This window comes from Prionailurus viverrinus, chromosome C1, assembly GCF_022837055.1.
Source record: "Prionailurus viverrinus isolate Anna chromosome C1, UM_Priviv_1.0, whole genome shotgun sequence".
Lineage (NCBI taxonomy): Eukaryota > Metazoa > Chordata > Mammalia > Carnivora > Felidae > Prionailurus > Prionailurus viverrinus.
Window position 1 is genome coordinate 50,831,242 of NC_062568.1, and position 22,643 is coordinate 50,853,884.

General features: G+C 37.9%; 1 protein-coding gene across 1 annotated transcript; it reads left to right on the forward strand.

Moving 5' to 3' along the window:
• The first annotated feature begins 102 nt into the window (after positions 1-102).
• Positions 103-22,424, forward strand: LOC125171605 (cytochrome c, testis-specific-like). The gene is made up of 3 exons (XM_047868801.1): positions 103-174; positions 9,809-9,987; positions 22,274-22,424. The coding sequence occupies exons 1-3, from the start codon at positions 103-105 to the stop codon at positions 22,422-22,424; spliced, it is 402 nt and encodes a 133-aa protein (XP_047724757.1).
• Positions 22,425-22,643: the final 219 nt, after the last annotated feature.

Here is a 22,643-nt window from a genome sequence, read left to right on the forward strand (position 1 = left end):
ACCTTAAACGTGCGACGCGGGTTCTGGCCCAGCAGCGGCCTGGATGACTGCCAAGCGTTCACCAGGGAGGTGGTAGGCGGAGCCGCTGACCCTGTGGTAGGTATGAGACTGGCTGAGAAGGAGTGGGCACCGCAGTCTTGTGATCCGAGCGCTCACTGGTTACGGGCCGATGCAGTTTGGGCTAGGGTTCACCCAAAGAGGAGTATCCAACCGTGCTGCTAGTAAGAGGCTCCCCTTAGCCCTAGCCTGGTGGCGTCTAGGTCCCTTAAGTGCAGCATAAGACTGTTTCTAGTGAGGGGCCTCTCTGCAGCTTCTGTGATTTCTGTGTGGAACAGATTCTGACCCGAGCCTCCCACCCACGTTTGGCAGAAGTCAGCCTCAAAATGGGCGTGGTGGCATGGAAGAGCCCAGATTGGCAGTGTGGAAAGCTGGATTCTTACTCCAGTTTAGGGATTCAGGCATGGCAGATTCAAAGAGGGAAAGGCCATAGACATCTGGGGGTGGGGGGATGGGTTCATAGACCTGTAGTGATTTACCCAGGATCACTTCATCTTGATATGTTCCACTGCGGTACTTTTTCCGCTACAGCAGCAGAATCCCACTTTATCTTTTAGTCTGTGTAGTACTCATGCTCCAAATATTCTAATGAGTTCCTCCTCCCGCTTTATTGCTTCAGTTATGTGGGTTTTGTAAATCTGGAAAGCTTTATCCGTGCCTTGATTGTTCTTACCACATCCCTATTTTTATGGGCAAAATTGGAAATGGCAAATACCAGTATTTAAATGGTAAATACCAGTATTTAAAAGCATTTTACTTCTCTTTAAGCATCTTCAGTGTATCATACATTTTGTTCAACACAGGGTTGCTTAGATGTTCTTAAAAGGGAATTGTTAAAAGAGAATTAAAATTGTTCTTCCTCTTTCACTATCTCTCTCCACTTCTTACCAACTTGTGACTTCAAATAAGCCACTTAACTTCCGTCTGCCTCATTTTCCTCATCTGCAAAAATAGATATTAACGGTATCTTTCTCACGTTGTAAAGATATTGATAATACATAAAGCACTTAACTATGCCTGGCCCACAGAAGCATGTATGAGTTTGTTACTCTAATCCTATTTATCATTAGAATGACTTCATTCTTGGAAGAGCGATCATTCTCATACCAGGTGTCACATCTCTGCCCATTTCAGTAAAATTAGCTTGTAACATTATAAAAGTTTCAGGTGTACAACATTGTATTTCTTCTTAGTAACTAAATGTTACTGGATGCAAAATGGATTCCCTTGATATCCTTCCTAGTCTTCTTGCCCCTCCCTTACTACTGTTGTGGAATCTATTGGTTTCAAGACACTTTGAAGGTACTGGCACACCAGTGATTGAAGATGGCAGCAGTGAATGTCTTAACTGTAGTAAATATTGGTAGTTTGAACAGTGACAATGGAAATTTTCTTATAAGTGACTTGCATGTGAAATCTATTTGAGGAAAGAGTGGGGTTTTTTTTCCTTTTTAAGAAAAATGTCTGATTTCCTGAGTTATCAGTAACATTTAATAAGAATCAACCTGATTTTTCTACTTTATATAGAAATTGGAAATGATTCTTTAGCTAGTACATAGATGACATTTTGTATTTAAAAATGAGCTTTATGATTATTGTGAATGCATTTCGCTAAAAGTCTGTAAGTTTGTATTTGTGACTAAAGTTCTTTTCTCTATGGACCCTGTTTAAAGGCTCACTGAATTCTGTGACTGTACAGAGACTTGATAGAACTCATATAAGTAGAAATTGAATGCAGTGTTTTGAGTGAAGTTTGGAATTTAAAAGTAAGCTTCTCCTGGATAAAGTGAGTTTCCTTACTCTGCTTTTTATCAGATCGAAAACACTTATTAATAGCTTAGTTGTTAGTTGACCCAAAGAAAAGTTCTGTTTTCCCTTTAGGTGTATTATTGACATTGTTTGGGGTTTCCACATAGATTTAAAAAAATTAGGGAGATACCAACTTTGCAGGTTACTGTATGGGAAGTACTAGTCTCTCTCTGAGTAATAGCTAACTTTACTTAAACAATACTGTATTGTTTCTCAGTAGAGTTATAAAGAGAAAATGTGATTAAAACTGTACTGGCAGAGAATTAGGTATTTTCATGATTTCTTTAATAGTAACACTCATTTTAAACTCCATCCCTCACCTCTCTTGCACCCATTCTTCAAAGAGCAGGTAAATAAAACCTGGGTACTGCATTCATTAGCATTTCAAACTACATTTTTTCCTTTTTTGTTGTTTTTGTTTTATTTTTATTTTTATTTTTTTGATTTTATTTTTGATTTTTTTAATTTTACATCTGAATTAGTTAGCATATAGCACAACAATGATTTCAGGAGTAGATTCCTTAGTGCCCCTTACCCATTTAGCCCATCCCCCTTCCACAACCCTTCCTCTAACCCTCAGTTTATTCTCAGTATTTATGAGTCTCTTCTGTTTTGTTCCTCTGCCTGTTTTTTTTTTTTTTATGAAATTTATTGACAAATTGGTTTCCATACAACACCCAGTGCTCATCCCAAAAGGTGCCCTCCTCAATACCCATCACCCACCCTCTCCTCCCTCCCACCCCCCATCAACCCTCAGTTTGTTCTCAGTTTTTAAGTCTCTTATGCTTTGGCTCTCTCCCATTCTAACCTCTTTTTTTTTTTTTTTCCTTCCCCTCCCCCATGGGTTCCTGTGAAGTTTCTCAGGATCCACATAAGAGTGAAACCATATGGTATCTGTCTTTCTCTGTATGGCTTATTTCACTTAGCATCACACTCTCCAGTTCCATCCACGTTGCTACGAAAGGCCATATTTCATTTTTTCTCATTGCCACGTAATATTCCATTGTGTATATAAACCACAATTTCTTTATCCATTCATCAGTTGATGGACATTTAGGCTCTTTCCATAATTTGGCTATTGTTGAGAGTGCTGCTATGAACATTGGGGTACACGTGGCCCTATGCATCAGCGCTCCTGTATCCCTTGGATAAATTCCTAGCAGTGCTATTGCTGGGTCATAGGGTAGGTCTATTTTTAATTTTCTGAGGAACCTCCACACTGCTTTCCAGAGCGGCTGCACCAATTTGCATTCCCACCAACAGTGCAAGAGGGTTCCCGTTTCTCCACATCCTCTCCAGCATCTATAGTCTCCTGATTTGTTCATTTTGGCCACTCTGACTGGCGTGAGGTGATACCTGAGTGTGGTTTTGATTTGTATTTCCCTGATAAGGAGCGACGCTGAACATCTTTTCATGTGCCTGTTGGCCATCCGGATGTCTTCTTTAGAGAAGTGTCTATTCATGTTTTCTGCCCATTTCTTCACTGGGTTATTTGTTTTTCGGGTGTGGAGTTTGGTGAGCTCTTTATAGATTTTGGATACTAGCCCTTTGTCCGATATGTCATTTTCCTCTGCCTGTTTTTATATTATTTTTGTTTCCTTTCCCTTATGTTCATCTGTTTTGTCTCTTAAAGTCCTCATATGAGCGAAGTCATATGATTTTTGTCTTTCTCTAATTTCACTTAGCATAATACCCTCCAGTTGCATCCACGTAGTTGCAAATGGCAAGATTTCATTCTTTTTGATTGTCGACTAATACTCCATTGTATATATATACCACATCTTCTTTATCCATTCATCCATCGATGGACATTTGGGCTTTTTCCATACTTTGGCTATTGTTGATAGTGCTGCTATAAACATTGGGGTGCATGTGTCCCTTTGAAACAGCACACCTGTGTCCCTTGGATAAATGCCTAGTAGTGCAATTGCTGGGTCGTAGGGTAGTTCTATTTTTAGTTTTGTGAGGAACCTCCATACTGTTTTCCAGAGTGGCTGCACCAGCTTGCATTCCCTACAACAATGCAAAAGAGATCCTCTTCGCATCCTCGCCAACATCTGTTGTCGCCTGAGTTGTTAATGTTAGCCATTCTGACAGGTGTGAGGGGTATCTCATTGTGGTTTTGATTTGTATTTCCCTGATGATGATTGATGTTGAGCATTTTTTCATGTGTCAGCTGGCCATCTGGATGTCTTCTTTGGAGAAGTGTCTATTCATGTCTTTGCCCATTTCTTCACTGGATTATTTGTTTTTTCGGTGTTGAGTTTGATAAGTTCTTTATAGATTTTGGATACTAACCCTTTATCTAATATGTCATTTGCAAATATCTTCTCCCATTCTGTTGGTTGCCTTTTAGTTTTGCTGATTGTTTCCTTAGCTGTACAAAAGCTTTTATTTTGATGAGCTCCCAGTAGTTCATTTTTGCTTTTCTTTCCCTTGCCTCTGAAGACATGTTGAGTAGGAAGTTGCTGTGGCCAAGACCAAAGTGGTTTTGCCTGCTTTCTCCTCAAGGATTTTGATGGCTTCCTGTCTTACATTAAGGTCTTTCATCCATTTTCAGTTTATTTTTGTGTATGGTATAAGAAAATGGTCCAGGTTCATTTTTCTGCATGTCACTGTCCAGTTTTCCCAGCACCACTTGCTGAAGAGACTGTCTTTATCCCATTGGATATTCTTTCCTGCTTTGTTAAAGATTAGTTGGCCATACGTTTGTGGGTCCATTTCTGGGTTCTCTATTCTGTTTCATTGATCTGAGTGTCTGTTCTTGTGCCAGTACCATACTGTCTTGATGATTACAGCTTTGTAGTATAGCTTGAAGTCTGGGATTGTGATGCCTCCTGCTTTGTTTTTCTTTTTCAAGATCGCTTTGGCTCTTTGGGGGTCTTTTCTGGTTCCAAACAAATTTTAGGATTATTTGTTCTAGCTCTGTGAAGAATGCTGGTGTTACTTTGATAGGTATTGCATTGAATATGTAGATTGCTTTGGGTAGTATCGACATTTTAACAACATTTGTTCTTCCTATCCAGGAGCATGGAATCTTTTTCCATTTTTTTGTGTCTTCTTCAATTTCTTTCATAAGCTTTCTATAGTTTTCAGTGTATAGATTTTTCACCTCTTTGGTTAGATTTATTCCTAGGTATTTTATGGTTTTTGGTGCAACTGTAAATGGGATCAGTTCCTTGATTTCTCTTTCTGTCACTTCATGGTTGGTGTATAGGAATGCAGCTGATTTCTGTGCATTGATTTTATATCCTGCAACTTTGCTGGATTCATGAATCAATTCTAACAGTTTTTTGGTGGAATCTTTTGGATTTTCCATGTAGAGTATCATGTCATCTGCGAAGAGTGAAGGTTTGACCTCCTCCTGGCTGATTTGGATGCCTTTTATTTCTTTGTGTTGTCTGATTGCAGAGGCTAAGACTTCCAATACGGTGTTGAATAGCAGTGGCGAGAGTGGACATCCCTGTCTTGTTCCTGACCTTAGGGGGAAAGCTCTCAGTTTTTCCCCATTGAGGAGGATATTAGCGTTGGGTCATTCATATATGGCTTTTATGATCTTGAGGTATGCTCCTTCTATCCCTACTTTCTTGAGGGTTTTTATCATGAAAGGATGCTGTATTTTGTCAAATGCTTTCTCTGCATCTATTGAGAGGATCATATGGTTGTTGTCCTTTCTTTTATTGATGTGATGAATCACATTAATTGTGTTTTTTTTTTTAATTTTTTTTCAACATTTATTTATTTTTGGGACAGAGAGAGACAGAGCATGAACGGGCGAGGGGCAGAGAGAGAGGGAGACACAGAATTGGAAACAGGCTCCAGGCTCTGAGCCATCAGCCCAGAGCCCGATGCGGGGCTCGAACTCACGGACCGCGAGATCGTGACCTGGCTGAAGTCGGACGCTTAACTGACTGCGCCACCCAGGCGCCCCACGTTAATTGTTTTGTGGATATTGAACCAGCCCTGCATCCCAGGTATAAATCCCACTTGGTCGTGGTGAATAGTTTTTTTAATGTATTGTTGGATCCGGTTGGCCAATATCTTGAGGATTTTTGCATCCATGTTCATCTGGGAAATTGGCCTATAGTTCTCCTTTTTAGTGGGGTCTCTGTATGGTTTTGGAACCAAGGTAATGCTGGCTTCATAGAAAGAGTTTGGAAGTTTTCCTTCCATTCCTATTTTTTGGAATAGTTTCAAGAGAATAGGCGTTAACTCTTCCTTAAATGTTTGGTAGAATTCCCCTGGAAAGCCATCTGGCCCTGGACTCTTGGTTTTTGGCAGATTTTTGATTATTAATTCGATTTCCTTACTGGTTATGGGTCTGTTCAAATTTTCTATTTCTTCCTGTTTCAGTTTTGGTAGTGTATATGTTTCTAGGAATTTGTCCATTTCTTCCAGATTACCCATTTTATTGGCATATAATTGCTCATAATATTGTCTTATTATTGTTTTTATTTCTGCTGTGTTGGTTGTGATCTCTCCTCTTTCATTCTTGATTTTATTTATTTGGGTCCTTTCCTTTTTCTTTTTGATCAAACTGGCTAGTGGTTTATCAATTTTGTTAATTCTTCCAAAGAACCAGCTTCTGGTTTCATTGATCTGTTCTACTGGTTTTTTTTTTTTTGGTTTCGATAGTGTTAATTTCTGCTCTAATCTTTATTATTTCCTGTCGTCTGCTGGTTTTGGGTTTTATTTGATGTTCTTTTTCCAGCTCCTTAAGGTGTAAGGTTAGGTTGTGTACCTGAGATCTTTCTTCTTTCTTTAGGAAGGTCTGGATTGCTATATAGTTTCTTCTTATGACCTCCTTTGCTGCGTCCCAGATGTTTTGGGTTGTGGTGTTATCATTTTCATTGACTTCTATATACTTTTTAATTTCCTCTTTAACTTTTTGTTTAGCCCATTAATTCTTTAGTAGGATGGTTTTCAGTCTCTAAGTATTTGTTACCTTTCTAAATTTTTTCTTGTGGTTGATTTCGAGTTTCATAGCATTGTGGTCTGAAAATATGCACGGTATGATCTCGATCTTTTTGTACTTACTTAGGGCTGATTTGTGTCCCAGTATATGGTCTATTCTGGAGAACATTCCACGTGCACTGGAGAAGAATGTATATTCTGCTGCTTTAGGATGAAATGTTCTGAATATATCTTTTAAGTCCATCTGGTCCAGTGTGTCATTCAAAGCCATTGTTTCCTTGTTGACTTTTTGATTAGATGATCTCTCCATTGCTGTGAGTGGGGTGTTGAAGTCTTCTACTCTTATGGTATTACTATCTATGAGTTTCTTTATGTTTGTGATTAATTGATTTATATATTTGGGTGCTTCCACATTTGGCACATAAATTTTACAATTGTTAGGTCTTCTTGGTCTATAGACCCCTTGATTATGATATAATGCCCTTCTGCATCTCTTGATACAGTATTTATTTTAAAGTCTAGATTGTCTGATGTAAGTATGGCTACTCCGGCTTTCTTTTGTTGACCATTAGCATGATAGATGGTTCTCCATCCCCTTATTTTCAATCTGAAGGTGTCTTTAGGTCTAAAGTTGGTCTCTTGTAAACAGCATATAGATGGATCTTGTTTTCTTATCCATTCTGTTACCCTATGTCTTTTGATTGGAGCATTGAGTCCATTGATGTTTAGAGTGAGTACTGAAAGATATGAATTTATTGCTATTATGATGCTTGTAGAGTTGGAGTTTCTAGTGGGTTCTCTGGTCCTTTGTAATCTTTGTTGCTTTTGGTATTTTTTTATTTATATACATGTATTTTCATCTTTTCTCCCCTCAGAGAGTCCCTCTTAAAATTTCTTGTAGGGCTGGTTTAGTGGTCACAAACTCCTTTAATTTTTGTTTGTCTGGGGAACTTTTTATCTCTCCTGCTATTTTGAATGATAGCCTTGCTGGATAAAGAATTCTTGGCTGCATGTTTTTCTGATTCAACACACTGAATATATCCTGCCACTCCTTTCTGGTCTGCCAAGTTTCCGTGGATAGGTCTGCTGCAAACCTGATCTGTCTTCCCTTGTATGTTAGGGACTTTTTTTCCCTTGCTGCTTTCATGATTCTCTCCTTGCCTGAGTATTTTGTGAATTTGACTATGATATGCCTTGTTGATGGTAGGTTTTTGTTGAATCTAATGGGGGTCCTCTGTGCTTCCTGGATTTTGATGTCTGTGTCTTTCCCCAGGTTAGGAGTTTTCCACTATGATTTGCTCACATGACCCTTCTACCCCTATCTTTTTCTCTTTCTCTTCTGGGACCCCTATGATTCTGATGTTCCTTTTTAATGAGTCACTGATTTCTCTAATACTTAAATCGTGCTCTTCTGCCTTAATCTCCCTCTTTTTTTCTGCTTCATTATTCTCTATAAGTTTGTCCTCTATATCACTGATTCTCTGTTCTGCCTCATCGATCCTTGCCACCGCTGCATCCATCCGTGATTGCAGCTCAGTTATAGCATTTTTAATTTCATTCTGGCTATTTTTTACTTCTTTTATCTCTGCAGAAAGGGATTCTAATCTATTTTCGACTCCAGCTAGTATTCTTATCGTGATTCTAAATTCTGGTTCAGACATCTTGCTTGTATCTGTGTTGGTTAAATCCTTGGCTGTCGTTTCTTCATGCTCTTTCTTTTGGGGTGAATCCCTGCTGACTTCTGTAGTTCAGGTTGTGCCGATTGTTGTGTTAATCCTCCAATCAGTTTTCTAGGTGTGTAGGATGGTTTAGTGTTGTTCTGGCTGTATTTCATGGATGCGAGACACACAAAAAACTTCCATGCTGTTCTGCCATCTTGGCTCCTCTCCATATTTTTTTCAAGTTGAAATTATTTCAATTTTTGCATAATTGTAGTTAGAGTAGGCATTTATTTAGTTATGCAACAAAGTTTTGGGTACTTTTAACCAAAATATCTTTGTTCAAATTTTATTGTATGTGTCTATCACTGTATAATAAAATAAAATCTTCCCTATTTACAACTGTGTATTTTGCACTGCATTGGTGTTAAACACATACAAATGCTGACTGAAATCAATATTACTTGATTGCTTTGAGATAATGCTTGGTCTAACATGGTAGATGTGTTTATAGCTGAGAGTAAAGTAAATGAGAAATTATGTGTTACATATAGCCTGCTGTGGCCTCATTCTTTTCTGTATGATTTTTAATTTTACAGTTTTATCTATTATTGCAGGCATAGAAGTGCTTATAATATCACAATTAAACACCTTTCCTTTGTTCTATCCTTATTTTTTTTTTAATTTTTTTTTTCAATGTTTTTATTTTTGGGACAGAGAGAGACAGAGCATGAACGGGGGAGGGGCAGAGAGAGAGGGAGACACAGAATCGGAAACAGGCTCCAGGCTCCGAGCCATCAGCCCAGAGCCTGACGCGGGGCTCGAACTCACGGACCGCGAGATCGTGACCTGGCTGAAGTTGGACGCCTAACCAACTGCGCCACCCAGGCGCCCCGTGTTCTATCCTTATTTTTAAACGAGGGGAATACCAAATTAGAAATATATGCTTTGCATCATTTTTTGCACATGCCCTTTTTGGAAGTGAAAAGAAAAAATAGAATATAATTGACCTACATAAATCACTATAGTTGTGTGAAGGCTGAAGTAAAACCAGGCTTATACCATAGTATAAGTTCCTGAAGTAGCTATAGCTAGAAATTTAAAATAAACCTGTTACATGAGATGATGTCTTTATAAAATTAGGTGCTAGAGTATATTTGGTTTTGAGCAGTCTGACTTTAAAGGATGCATACTTTAAATTACCTTTTTAAATATAATTAGTATTCATTTTAAAATGGTGGAGTTTTTTTCCCAGTTTTGCAAATCTGGTGTGTGTATATATATATATATATATATACACACACACACACACACACACACACACACACACACACACACATGTTGGTGTGTGGTTTAATGTTTTATTGCAGGATAGAAGGGGAGATGCTAAAGCAGGTGAGAAGATCTTTATTCAGAAATGTGCTCAGTGCCACACAGTGGAAAAAGGTGGAAAACACAAGACTGGTCCAAATTTCTGGGGCCTTTCTGGCCCTGGACGAAAAACAGGACAAGCACCAGGATTTTCTTTTTCTGATGCTAACAAAAACAGAGAGAAAAACTAGGCAGTTGTGGCAGAGAACTAGAAACTTTGTAGCAAAGAGAAAAGACATGATTTGATAGAATTCTCTAGTTTGCTGCATTAAAAATAAAATCATCATGTTTATATTACTGAAATACTGGTTTATATCATAAGATCTGTGTTTAGATACCTGGTTTCTTTTTGATCACACAGGTTTTTACCTATACAAGGTATTTCATTTTATGCAGTACATCCATGTTGAAAAGCATGAGCTAAATTAAAAAGATCAAACCATATTTTAATGGCATAATGGTAGTTTTCTATTTGTAGTAGTGATTTCTATTTGTAGTAGTGGGAGGATGTTATAAAATAGTTTGAAAAAATATATTCCGCGATTTCTTTGTTGGTGGAAAGTGGGTGGATGGCAGTTAACATGAGAAAGCATTTTAGGGTTAAAATTAAAAATGGTTAGAAAAGACTATAATATCTGTGCAAAGAAATTTGTTATTCCCAGATATATGTGTACATACATACATATCATTAACATTCACCTCAAAAATAGGGTATAACTCGAAATAGACTGTAACTCTTTTTTGAATTGTTCTTGGAGGCTTGCAATTTCTTACTGGCCCAAATTTCAGATCAGTACAACACTACTATTTGGAAAGGTTTTTATTTTATTTTGTTTTTGTTTCTTTTTATTATTTTTATTGAGGTGAAATTCACATAACATTAGCCATTTTTAAGATTTATTTATTTTTATTTTAGAGAGAGAGCTTGCACAAGTCAGGGAGAGGGGCAGAAGGTGAGAGAGAGAATCTTAAGCAGGCTCCATGCTCAGCACAGAGCCTGACCCCAGGCTCAATCCCATGACCATGGGATCACGACCTTAGCCAACATCAAGAGTCAAATCCTCAACCAACTGAGCCACCCAGGTGCCCCAACATAAGTCTTTTAATTAATTAATTTATTTATGTTTGTTTATTTTTTGCAAGAGAGGGAGAGAGAGAACATGAGTGGGGAGGGACAGAGAGAGAGGGAGACAGAGGATCCAAGGTGGGCTCTGTGCTGATAGCAGTGAGCCAGATGCAGGGCTCAAACTTACAAACTGCGAGATCATGACCTGAGCCGAAGTCAGACACTTAACTGACTGAGTCATGAGACGCCCCAACATTAGCTATTTTAAAGTGTACAAGTCAGTAACATTTAGGGTATCACAATATTGTGTAATCAACACCTCTTTGTAGTTTCAAAACTTTTTCATTACTCCAGAAGAGCTCCTGTACCCATTAATCACTCCCCATTTTCTCCTACCCTTAATCAACCTCTAATCTGCCTCCTATTTGTCTGGGTTTGCCTATTCTGCATAGTCTTAAAAAAGAAATCATAAAATATGAGCTTTTGTATCTGGCTTCTTTCGCTTGGCATGTTTTCAAGGTTCATTGAAGTTGTAGCATGTATCAGTGCTTCATTCCTTTCTGTGGCTAATCATATTCCATTGAATGTATATATCACAATTTGTTTATCCATGTATCAGTTGATGAACATTTGGATTGTTTCCACCTTTTGCCTATTGTGGTAATGTTGCTATGAATATTTGTGAATAAGCATTTGTTTGAGTCCCTGTTTTCAGTTCTTTTTGATATGTATATGTATATGTATATGTATATGTATATGTATATGGTGGGTCATTTGTTAAATCTATATTTAACTTTTTGAGGAAATACCAAATTGTTTTCCACAGTAGCTTTGCCATTTTACATTCCCATCAGTAATGTAGGATTCCTATTTCCTTATATCCTCTCCAATGCTTGTTCTTTTCTTTTCTTTTTAAAATTGCCATCTTAGGGGCACCTGGGTGGCTCAGTTGGTTAAGCTTTCAACTTGGCTCAGGTCATGATCTCGTGGTTTGTGAGTTCGAGCCCCACGTCGGGCTCTGTGCTGACAGCTTGGAGCCTGGAGCCTGCTTTGGATTCTGAGTCTCCATCTCTCTCTACCCCTCCCCACTGTGCTCTGTCTCTCTCTGTCTATAAAAAATAAGTAAAATGAAGGGGCGCCTGGGTGGCTCAGTCGGTTGAGCGTCCGACTTCAGCTCAGGTCATGATCTCGCGGTTCGTGAGTTCGAGCCCCGCATCAGGCTCTGGGCTGATGGCTCAGAGCCTGGAGCCTGCTTCCGATTCTGTGTCTCCCTCTCTCTCTGCCCCTCCCCCATTCATGCTTTGTCTCTCTCTGTCTCAAAAATAAACTTTAAAAAAAAAATTAAAAAAAAATAAGTAAAATGAAAAAAAATAAATAAAATTGCCATCCTAGTGGGTGTGAAGTGGTATCTCACAATTTTGCTTTGCATTTTGTTAATGAATGATGATGTTGAACATGTGTTAATATGCTTTGTTAAAAAGAAAACCACAGACCCAAAATGGAGTCACTTGTGGTAGGCACAGGACACCAAACCATGGCTTAGTACCTAACCTAATTGTAGTTTCAACCTTTGCCAGAATGTAATCTTAACCAGATTACAGATTCCAGATTAGTCTGGAATTTCCTGGTGGGCACTGGTAAGGTAATCCACCTGGTTTGTTCCCCAAAAGGAGGTGACCTTGCCTGAAATAATTCTTCCTTGTTGTTGTTATGACTTCCTTTTCCTGCCTTTAAAAACCTTTCCCTTTCTGTCGCCCTTTGTACTCCTTTCTACATGCTGCCTGATTCATAAATCATTGAATAAAGCCAATTTGATCCTTAAATTCACTCAGTTGAAATTTTTCTGTTTAACAACTTGTTGGCCATTTGTATATTTGGAAAAATGTGTCCTCTGCCTATTTTTTATTTGAAGTGTTTGTCTTTTTTCTTGTAAGAGTTCTTTATGTATTCTGGACACTAAGCCCTCATCGAATAGGAGATTTTCAAATATTTTCTTTCATTCTGTAGTTTGTTTTCATTTGGTTGATAAGGTCCTTTGATGCACAGAAGTTTTTAATTTGCATAAATTCCATTTATCAATTTTTTTGTTGGTATTTTCTTGGTACCAAATCTACGAATCTATCACCAAATCTAAGGTCCTACTAAAGATTTACCCTTGTGTATTCTTCAAATACTTTTATAGTTTTGGCTCATATATTTAGATTGTTGACCCATATTCATTTCATTTTTGATAGTGAGGAAATAGTTCAATTTCTTTCTTTTTCATGTGGTTATCTAGTTATCCCAACTCCATTTCTTGAAAGATGATTATTTCCCAGTTGAGTGGTCTTGATACCCTTGTTGAAAAACAGACTGGCCATATATGTTGGGGCTTGCTGCTGCATATTCAATTCTATTTTTATTACTGTTTTTATTACTGTAGTTTTGTAGTAAGTTTTGAAATTAGGAAGTGTTGAGCCCTCCAGCTGTGTTTTTCTTTTTTGATATTATTTTAACTGTTCAGGGCCTTTTGCAATTCTGTGAATTTGCGGATCACCTTCCTCATTTCTGCAAAAATTTTGGAATTTTTGATAGAGATTGCATTATGTCTATAGATTGTTTCGGGGGTATTGCCATTTTAGCAACACTAATGTTCCAATGTATGAACATGGGATGACTTTCCATTTATTTAGGTCTCCTTTCATTTCTTTAAGCAATGTTTTGTAATTTTCAGTGTATGAGTCTTTCACTTCCTGGGTTAAATTTTTCCTAAGTATTTTATCATTTTAGAAACTATTATAAATAACATTGTTTTCTTAATTTTCTTTTTGAATTGTTCATTGCTTGTATATAAAACACAACTGACCTTTGTATGTTGACCTTGCACCCTGCTTTGCTGAATTTGTTAGTCCAATAGATTTTTGTGGCTCCTTTGGGATTTTCTATATTTAGAATCATATCATCTGTGAATAGAAGTGGTTTTACTTCTTCCTTTCCAATTTGGATGGCTGTTATTTCTTATTATTCCCTAATTGCTCAGGCTAGGACTTCTAGTGGAATTCTGAGTAGAACTGGTAAAAATGTTCCTGATCTTAGAGGGAAAGTTTTTAGCTTTTCTGGGTATGATATTATCTGGGGGTTTCCAAAAATCCCTGTTTTCATGTTAGGCAAGTTATCTTTTATTCTTAGTTTACAGAGTGTTTATGTCATGAAAGAATATTAGAATTTGTCAATTTTTTTTTCCTGCAGGTATTGAAACAATCATCTATTCTTTTTCCTTTTGCTCTATTAATGTGTTATGCTAAGGTAATTGATTTTCTTATATTGAATCATCCTTGCATTCCTGGGATAAATCCCATTTGGCCATAGTGTATAATTCTTTTAATGTGAGTTGGATTTAGTTTGCTAGTATTTTGTTGAGGATTTTTGCATTAGTGATAAGAGTTACTGGTTTGTAGTTTTCTTGTGGTGTCTTTGTCTGGCTTTGGTGTTTGGAGAAGTTTAAAATACAGATTATTGCAACTGTAAGTACTCTTCATACATGATTTGAATTTGGTATTTTAAAATTTCTTAATGGGTTTTATAGTGCTTGTATTGTGCTTATTTGATTGAGCTTTGTGGACTATATTGTAGGAGAAGGGTTTAAAGAGAGGAGTTGGCGTTTTGTGCACAATGTTTTTTGTTTGAGTGCACATGTAATAGCTTAATTTTGTCAAAAGAGGGATTTTGCTTATTTTAACCTGTGTTAATATTTCTAGTAAGATAGTGTCTTGGGTTGGTCTTAGCCTATCTATAGTGATGTTATTGACTAGAAATGCCTGGGGACACTCACCTGGGCCCATACTACTTGTAGTGAGCCCCTACAGACATCTCCCCAGCCAAAGTTGGTAATGTGGCTGGACCAGGCCTTGTGGTTCTTATTATGATGGCAAGACACACCTCAATCAGCAACTATCAGGGAACTTTGAAAAGACAAGATTTATTACTCACAAGTCCTGGAGGTTGGATTGGATGCCTGGGACCACCCAGTGAGGTTGAGAGGAGAGAGAGCACGCGAGAGAAACAGAGTGAGAGCAAGCTAGTGAGCAGGTCTAGCGTTCTGCTTTTATTGGAGTCAAGGGTGGGATGCCTAGGGTTTTGAAGGTTCACTCTTTATTGGTGAATTTAAAACATAAGGGTGGGAATTAAAGCATGGGAAGGGAAAAACAAGCAGTCCTCAAATGCAGTTATCTAAGTCTACCAGAGCTTTCTAAAAAGGGGGGTTGGGGCGCCTGGGTGGCACAGTCGGTTAAGCGTCCGACTTCAGCCAGGTCACGATCTCGCGGTCCGTGAGTTCGAGCCCCGCGTCGGTCTCTGGGCTGATGGCTCAGAGCCTGGAGCCTATTTCCGATTCTGTGTCTCCCTCTCTCTCTGCCCCTCCCCCGTTCATGCTCTGTCTCTCTCTGTCCCAAAAATAAATAAACGTTGAAAAAAAAAATTTTTTTTTTAAAAATAAAAAATAAAATAAAAAGGGGGGTTAACTTCATGGGTGGAGGACCCTGGCTCTTTATGTACTCACGTAACTGTCAATGTGTTTACTCAAACTGGATGTTTTTGAAGTGGATGCCATGGTAAACAAAAGTTTAATGTCAGGCATTTATATTATAGTCAAAAAAGCTAATTGTCAGGTGCTTACACTGCAGATAGGTGAGATACAGTGAAATTTTTGTTATCTAGAATATTGGGAAAAGGGACCTGTGGATACTCAAATGGTTTGGTTAAAACAAAATTAGCACATGCAGGGTTTTCACAGCTTTTTTGGTGAAAATAAGATATTTTTTTTGTCTTTCTGAAATGTTGGGAGCAATACAGTTTAGTAGGATGGAGAGCTAGCAAAACCCTTGGTCCCAGACTTCTCTTGGGTTTCCAAGCAAACCAGGGTAAAGTGGGGTGGAGAATATATGGTAAACACTTGAGGACTATATTGGTTTCTTAGGGCTGCTGTACCAAAGTACCATAAATTGGGTGGCTTAGAATAGCAGAAACTTATGTTCTCACAGTTCTGGAGGCTAGAAGTACAAAATCAAAAGTACAAAATCAAAAGGCTAGAAGTACAAAATGTTTGCAGGGCCATACTCTCTCTGAAACCTGTAAGACAATCCTTCCTTGTTTCTTCCTAGTTTCTGGTAATTTGTCATTTATCTTGGTGTTTTGGGTCTACAGCTGCATAACTCCAATGTCTGTCGTTTCATGATCCCTGTGTGTCTCTGTCTTCACATGGCTATCTTATAAGGATACCAATCATATTAGGTTGGGAGTTCATCCTACTACAGTATGACCTCATTTCAAGTTACCTAATCACAGCTGCAGTGACCGTATTTCCAAACAAAGCCATATTCTGAGGTAGTAGGGGTTAGGACCTCAGCGTATCTTTATTCAGAGAACACCCATATATAAATACATAGATAATGATAAAAATTTATATGAAAACAAAATAGAATAAAACTTAATCTTTGGTCAAGGGTGCTTTAGAATCTTTTTAAACATCATTGTAATTGTTTTTAACACAATATCATTGTGTTTGTTGTGCAAAAATACTGGTTAATAGGTATTCTGTAATAAAGAATTTGTCTGGTCTTTGTTCCAGGTTCCTAGATGGGAATCTGAAAACCTTAGAGTTTCCCAAGTGATAGGAGTGTTTCTTTTATGCAAGTTTGGGCCCTGGGACCACCACCTGAGTTTATGCTAGTGAGGGGACTTATGGTAGGCTCCTGGAGAGTTTCTGGATGGGGGTGGCTAAGCTTGAAAGACCAGCTATGTGATTAGAGAGTTGGAGCTTTGGGCTAGGTGATATCAGTCTAACTTCCAGGGTTAGGGGATAGTTGCTGCAAATTGAGTTCTGTCACATGGCTAATGTTTCACTAGGTATTCTTTGTTTTTTTTTTTAAATGTTTATTTATTTTAAGAGAGAGAGGGAGAGAGTGTGAGCATGGGAGAGAGAGAGGGAGAGAGAATCCCAAGTAGGCCCTGCACTGTCAGAGTGGAGCCTGATCTGGAGCTTAATCCCACAAACCATGAGATCATGAAATCAGGAGTTGGACACGTAACTGACCAAGCTACTTAAGCACCCCTCAATAGGTATTCTTACATAATAAAACCCCCATAAAAGCTCTGGACACTTTAATTGGAAGCTTTGGTTGAGGTTCCTGATTGGTGAGCATATCAGTGTTGTAGAAGAGTGATGAGTCTTGATTCTCTAGGGACAGGACCCAGAAGCTCTGTGTTTGAGACTTTCCCAGACTTCATTATATGGATCTCTTTATCTTGCTCGTCCTGATTTGCATCCTTTATGTTAAACCTGTAATTAAAAGTATAGTGTTTTCCTGAGTTCTGGAAAATTGTTCTAGCAAGTTATCAAACTTGAGAGGATCCTGAGAACCCTCTAATTTATAGCCAGTTGATTAGAATTTTGGGTGGCCTGGGACCCCAAACTTGTACCTGGTGTCTGAAGTGAGGGCAGAATTGCTGGGGACTCTGGAGTCAGTTTTAATTCCAGGCAATAAGTGTCAATGTTGAATTGCATTTATTGCAATAGGATTTCTCATTGATAGACTGTTGAATAAATAAGTCTGAAACTTAGATTTATTATTTGAATGTGGTTCTTTAGTTTTTAAAGTAACATCTTCCTATAGTGTCATTTTATTATTTTATTATCACATAAGAGCACTCAACTTTTGAGTCCTAACTTGTAGACTAGTTATAACCTAACATTTATTTCTCTAGCTGCCAATTTTATTGCTTGTTAGCATTGATTACAAATAATATTAAAACTTACTACAAATATATCTCTTATTATAGATTGTTGTCAAAGATTAAAAGCTGCATAGAAGGTTTGGCTTTGGGGCGCCTGGGTGGCTCAGTTGGTTGAGCAGCCGACTTAGGCTCAGGTCACGATCTCGCGGTTTGTGAGTTCGAGCCCCGCGTCGGGCTCTGTGCTGACAGCTCGGAGCCTGGAGCCTGCTTTGGATTCTGTGTCTCCCTCCCTCTCTGCCCCTACCCCACTCACACTCTGTCTCTCTCTCCTTCAAAAATAAATAAACATTTAAAAAAAAAAAAAAGAAGGTTTGGCTTTAACATTATTTAAGAATTAGAAATAAAATTTCCCTAAGTCAGATCAGTTAAGTAATATTTGTGACTTATTTGGGGATATAATATTGCTATTTGTTTTACTGGTTACATAAGAATAATAAGTAGCAGAATGAAATTGGATTCCTATATTAAACCACTTATAAAAATTAACTTGAAATGGGTAAAAGACTTAATTAAATTTAAGTCTTGAAATTATAAAACTCCTAGAAGAAAACATCTTATTTTTAAAAAATTTTTTAAAGCTTTATTTATTTTTGAGAGAGAGAGAGAGAGAGGGAGGGAGAGCAAGCATGAGTGGGGGAGGAGCAGAGAGAGAGGGAGACACAGGATCCGAAGTAGGCTCTAGGCTCTGAGCTGTCAGCACAGAGCCCAATGCGGGCTTGAAACCACAAACCGTGAGATCATGACCTGAGCCGGTGTCGGACGCCTAACCGACTGAGCCACCCAGGTGCTCCAGGAAAAATATTCTTGGCATTGATCTTTGTAATGATCTTCTGGATATGACACCAAAAGCACAAACAACAAGAACAATAATCATTAGTGGGACTGCGTCAAACTAAAAAGCTCCTGCACAGCAAAAGAAACAGTCAACAAAATGAACAGCAACCTATGTAATGGAAGAAAATATTTGTAAATTATATATCTGAAAGTCTTTGTAAGTTATATGTACACAATTGGGAACTAAACCCCAGCACACAATGGGCAGGGATTGATATTCAAAATCTATAAAGAACTGATGCAACTCAGTAGTGAAAAAGCAAACAACCCAAATAAAAAAATGGGCAGAGGAACTGAATAGACATTTTCCCAAAGAAGGCATATAAATGGACAACAGGTACATGAAAAGGTGTTCAACGTCACTAATTATCAGGGACATGCAAGTGAAAACCACAGTGAGATATCACCTCATGCCTGTTAGAATTGGTATCATCAAAAAAGACAAGAAATAACAAGTGTTGGCAAAGGTGTGGAGAACAGGAAACACTTGTGCATTGGTGGTGGAAGTATAAATTGGTGCAGCCATTATGGAAAACAGTGTGGAGATTCCTCAAAGATTAAAAATAGAACTACCATATGATCTAGTAATCTCATCTCTTGGTATGTATCCAAAGGAAATGAAATAGGATCTGGAAGAGATATCTGCCCCCCACGTTCACTGCAGCATTATCCACAATAATACTGGTTAACAACCTAAGTGTTTATCATCAGATGAATAGAGAAAGAAGATTGTGGTAAATGTATACATTGGAATATTCAGCCATGAGAAAGAAGGAAATCCTGCCATTTGCAAAAGCTTAGATGAACCTTCAAGGCATTATGCTGAATGAAATAAGTTACAGGAAAAAATACTGTTTAATATCAATTATGTGTGGAATCTTAAAAAGTCAAACCCAGGGAGTTTTAGGAAAATGGCAGAGTGAGAAGATCCTGAGCTCACCTCATCCCATGGATACACTGAGATAACAGCTATATCTATGCAAATAACTCTGAAAACAACCTGAAGATTGGCAGAACAGACCTTCCACAGCTAATCATAGAGAGAAGGCCACATCAAAAAGGTTAAGAGGAGTGGAAACACAATTGGGAACTAAACCCCCAGCACACAATAGGTGAGACATCACAAACACAGAGATGTGAGAGGATCAGACTCCACACCAGGCACTCCTGGCACAGAGGACTTGAACTGGAAGACAAATCCCCATAATATCTGGCTTTGAAAATCAGTGGCTTAACTCCAGGAACTTCAACTTCAACAAAGATGTTTAAAACATAAAAGAAGCAGTCAGAGCTGAGAATTCAATAATTGAGATTAAAAAAATGCACCGGAGGGAATCAAGAGCAGATTAGAGGAGGCAAAGGAACTATCAGCCATCTGGAAGACAGGGTGATGGAAAGCCACTAAGCTGATAGCAAAAAGGCAAAAGAATAATAAAAAAGGAGAATAGGTTAAAAAACCTCTGCAACATCATCAAGAATAATAACATTCACATTATAGGGATTGCAAAAGGAGGAGAGATAGGGGTAGAAAACTTATTTGAAGAAATAATAGCTGAAAACTTCCCTAGCCTGGGGAAGGAAACAAACATCCAGATTCAAGAAGCACAGAGGGCCCCTAACAAGATGAACCCAAGGAGGTCCACACCAAGACACAAAATAATTAAAATGGAGACAAGTGCTGATAAACAGAATTTTAAAAGCAGCAAAAGAAAAGAAAAACAGTTACATATAAGGGAAACCTCATAAAGCTATCAGCTGATTTTTTTCAGCATAAACTTCTTAGGCCAGAAGGGAGTAGCATGATGTATTCAAAATGCTGAGAGGAAAAAACCTACAACTAAGAATATTTTACCCAGTAAGGTTATCATTCAGAACAGAAGGAGAGATAGTTTCCCAGACAAACTCTAGACTGAAAAAAAAAAAAAAAGTTAAAGGAGTTCATCAGCACTAAACAAGCCTCAGCCTTATAAGAAGTATTAAAGAGAATTCTTTAATTGAAAATATCATAACTAAAAATTATGACAGGAAAAAATTTCAGAGGTAAAAGGAAACATATAGTTGAGGTAGTAGATTAATCACTTGCAAAGCCAGTATGGAGTTTAAAACACAAAAGTAGTAAAAATAAATTATATCTACAAAAACTAGCCAAGAGATACACAAAACAAAAATAATATGACATCATATATGTAAAAACATGGAGGAGAGAGTAAAAATTTAATGCTTTTAGAATGTGTTTAGACTTAAGGGACCATCAACTTAATATAGACTGCTTACACATAAGCTGTTCTGTGTGAATCTAATGTTCTGTCTGAATTTGTGGTAACCACAAATTAAAAACCTGTAATAATGCACAAAATAATAAAGAGAAAAGAATCTAAATGTAACACTAAAGAAAGCCATCGAACTACAAGGGAAGAGAGCAAACAAGAAAGGAATAGAGAAGACCTGTAAAAACAACCAGAAAACAATGAACAGAATGGCAATAAGTATGCAGCCAATCAGTAATTACTTCAAATGTTAGTGAACCAACTGCTGCAATCAAAAGGCATATAGAATGGATATGAATGGATAAAGAAAATTAAGACCCACTTATATGTTGCCTACAACAGATACTTTATTTAAAAACATTTTTTTAAAAAAATGTTTATTTATTATTGAGAGACAGAGAGACAGAGCATGAACATGGGAGGGGCAGAGAGAGGGGGAGACACAGAATCTGAAGCAGGCTCCAGGCTCTGAGCTGTCAGCACAGGGTCCCAAGCGGGGCTTGAACTCACAAACTGCAAGATCACGACCTGAGCCAAAGTCGGACGCCCAACCGACTGAGCCACCCGCGTGCCCCAAGAGATACTCACTTTAAATGTAAGGACATACACAGACTGAAAGTGGAGGGTTGGAAAAAGATATTCCATGCAAATGGAAATCAAAAGGCAGACTGTGTTTTCTTCTTTAATCCTGGCTCCTCTGGCCGACCCTTCGTGGTGTCAAATTGAATTTAGGAAGATTTTCACAGCCAGCTTCATAGTCAGAGGACTATGACTTACCCCTTAGGATTTACCACCTACTTTGGAGAACTCTTCTTTTGAGATCATTAGTGACAGATGTCCTCTTAACTCCATCCAGGTTTTATATTTTTGGTAGTCTTCTAATTATATTAAGTTTGATAAATTTTATCAAAAGTGGAGTTAGTATTTCTGTCTCTCTTTGTCCATGTTCTTTTTGACTGGTTTTAGAAAGGAAAAAAAGAAGAGACAGCCTTTAAGTCTCATTATAAAACTGGATTCCTGAAACCAGAGGTTTTTGATAGAGATTTTGGACAGAGGCAACTTGTTATGATTGGAAGAAAAAACATGAAAATGAGTTAGCAGTCACCATTCTTAACTCTAAATAGTCTGTATCTTAGGGCAAGTTCTTCTTCTCTCTTTGGGTCATTTATTCATCTTCAAAATGAGGGGTTGGATTAATTTCTAAGGCCTCTTCTAGAAGGAACTTTGATTCTAGGAGAATAGGGTACTGCTTATGTCCAACATGTCTGGGGTTGGAAGTTTATTCCTGTACCTTGGGCCATGCTAAATAGCATGTGAGTATTAGATTTCTATAGGGAACCCTAAGACTAGAACACCAAAAATTAACTTTGGAATTTTCTTGTAGATCAGAAACTGTAAGTATTCCCAGTTGTAATAGTTTTCCTATTGAATCCAGGAATAATCTTCTGTTCAAATATGTGGGTCACATCGGAAAGTAAACCTTACAAATTTAACTACACAAACTTAAAACTTATTTTCACCTTTGTAGGTATTATCTGGGGAGAGGAAACTCTGATAGAATATTTAGAGAACCCAAAGGAATATATCCCTGGAACTAAAATGGTCTTTGCTGGTCTTAAAAAGAAGAGTGAGAGAGATGATCTTATTCAGTATTTGAAACAGGCAACATCTTCATGAAATGCTCTTGCACCTTAATACCAGTTATAAACCAATAGTTCCAGTTTCAAATATTGCATGTTTAAGGAAGTCATATTTGATCTTTTTTGATCAGCCTGTAGTAAGTTTAACATTTAAAAATAAAAGTTGATGGAACGCCTGGGTGGCTCCGTCAGTTAAGCGTCCGACTTCAGCTCAGGTCACGATCTCATGGTCCATGAGTTCGAGCCCCGTGTCGGG

Coding starts and splice junctions, on each gene's coding strand:
- LOC125171605 (XM_047868801.1), top strand. CDS start 103: ATGAGACTGGCTGAGAAGGAGTGGGCACCGCAGTCTTGTGATCCGAGC. Junction 175..9,808: donor ACTGGTTACGGGCCGATGCA/GTTTGGGCTAGG, acceptor GTTTTATTGCAG/GATAGAAGGGGAGATGCTAA. Junction 9,988..22,273: donor TCTGATGCTAACAAAAACAG/AGAGAAAAACTA, acceptor TTTCACCTTTGT/AGGTATTATCTGGGGAGAGG.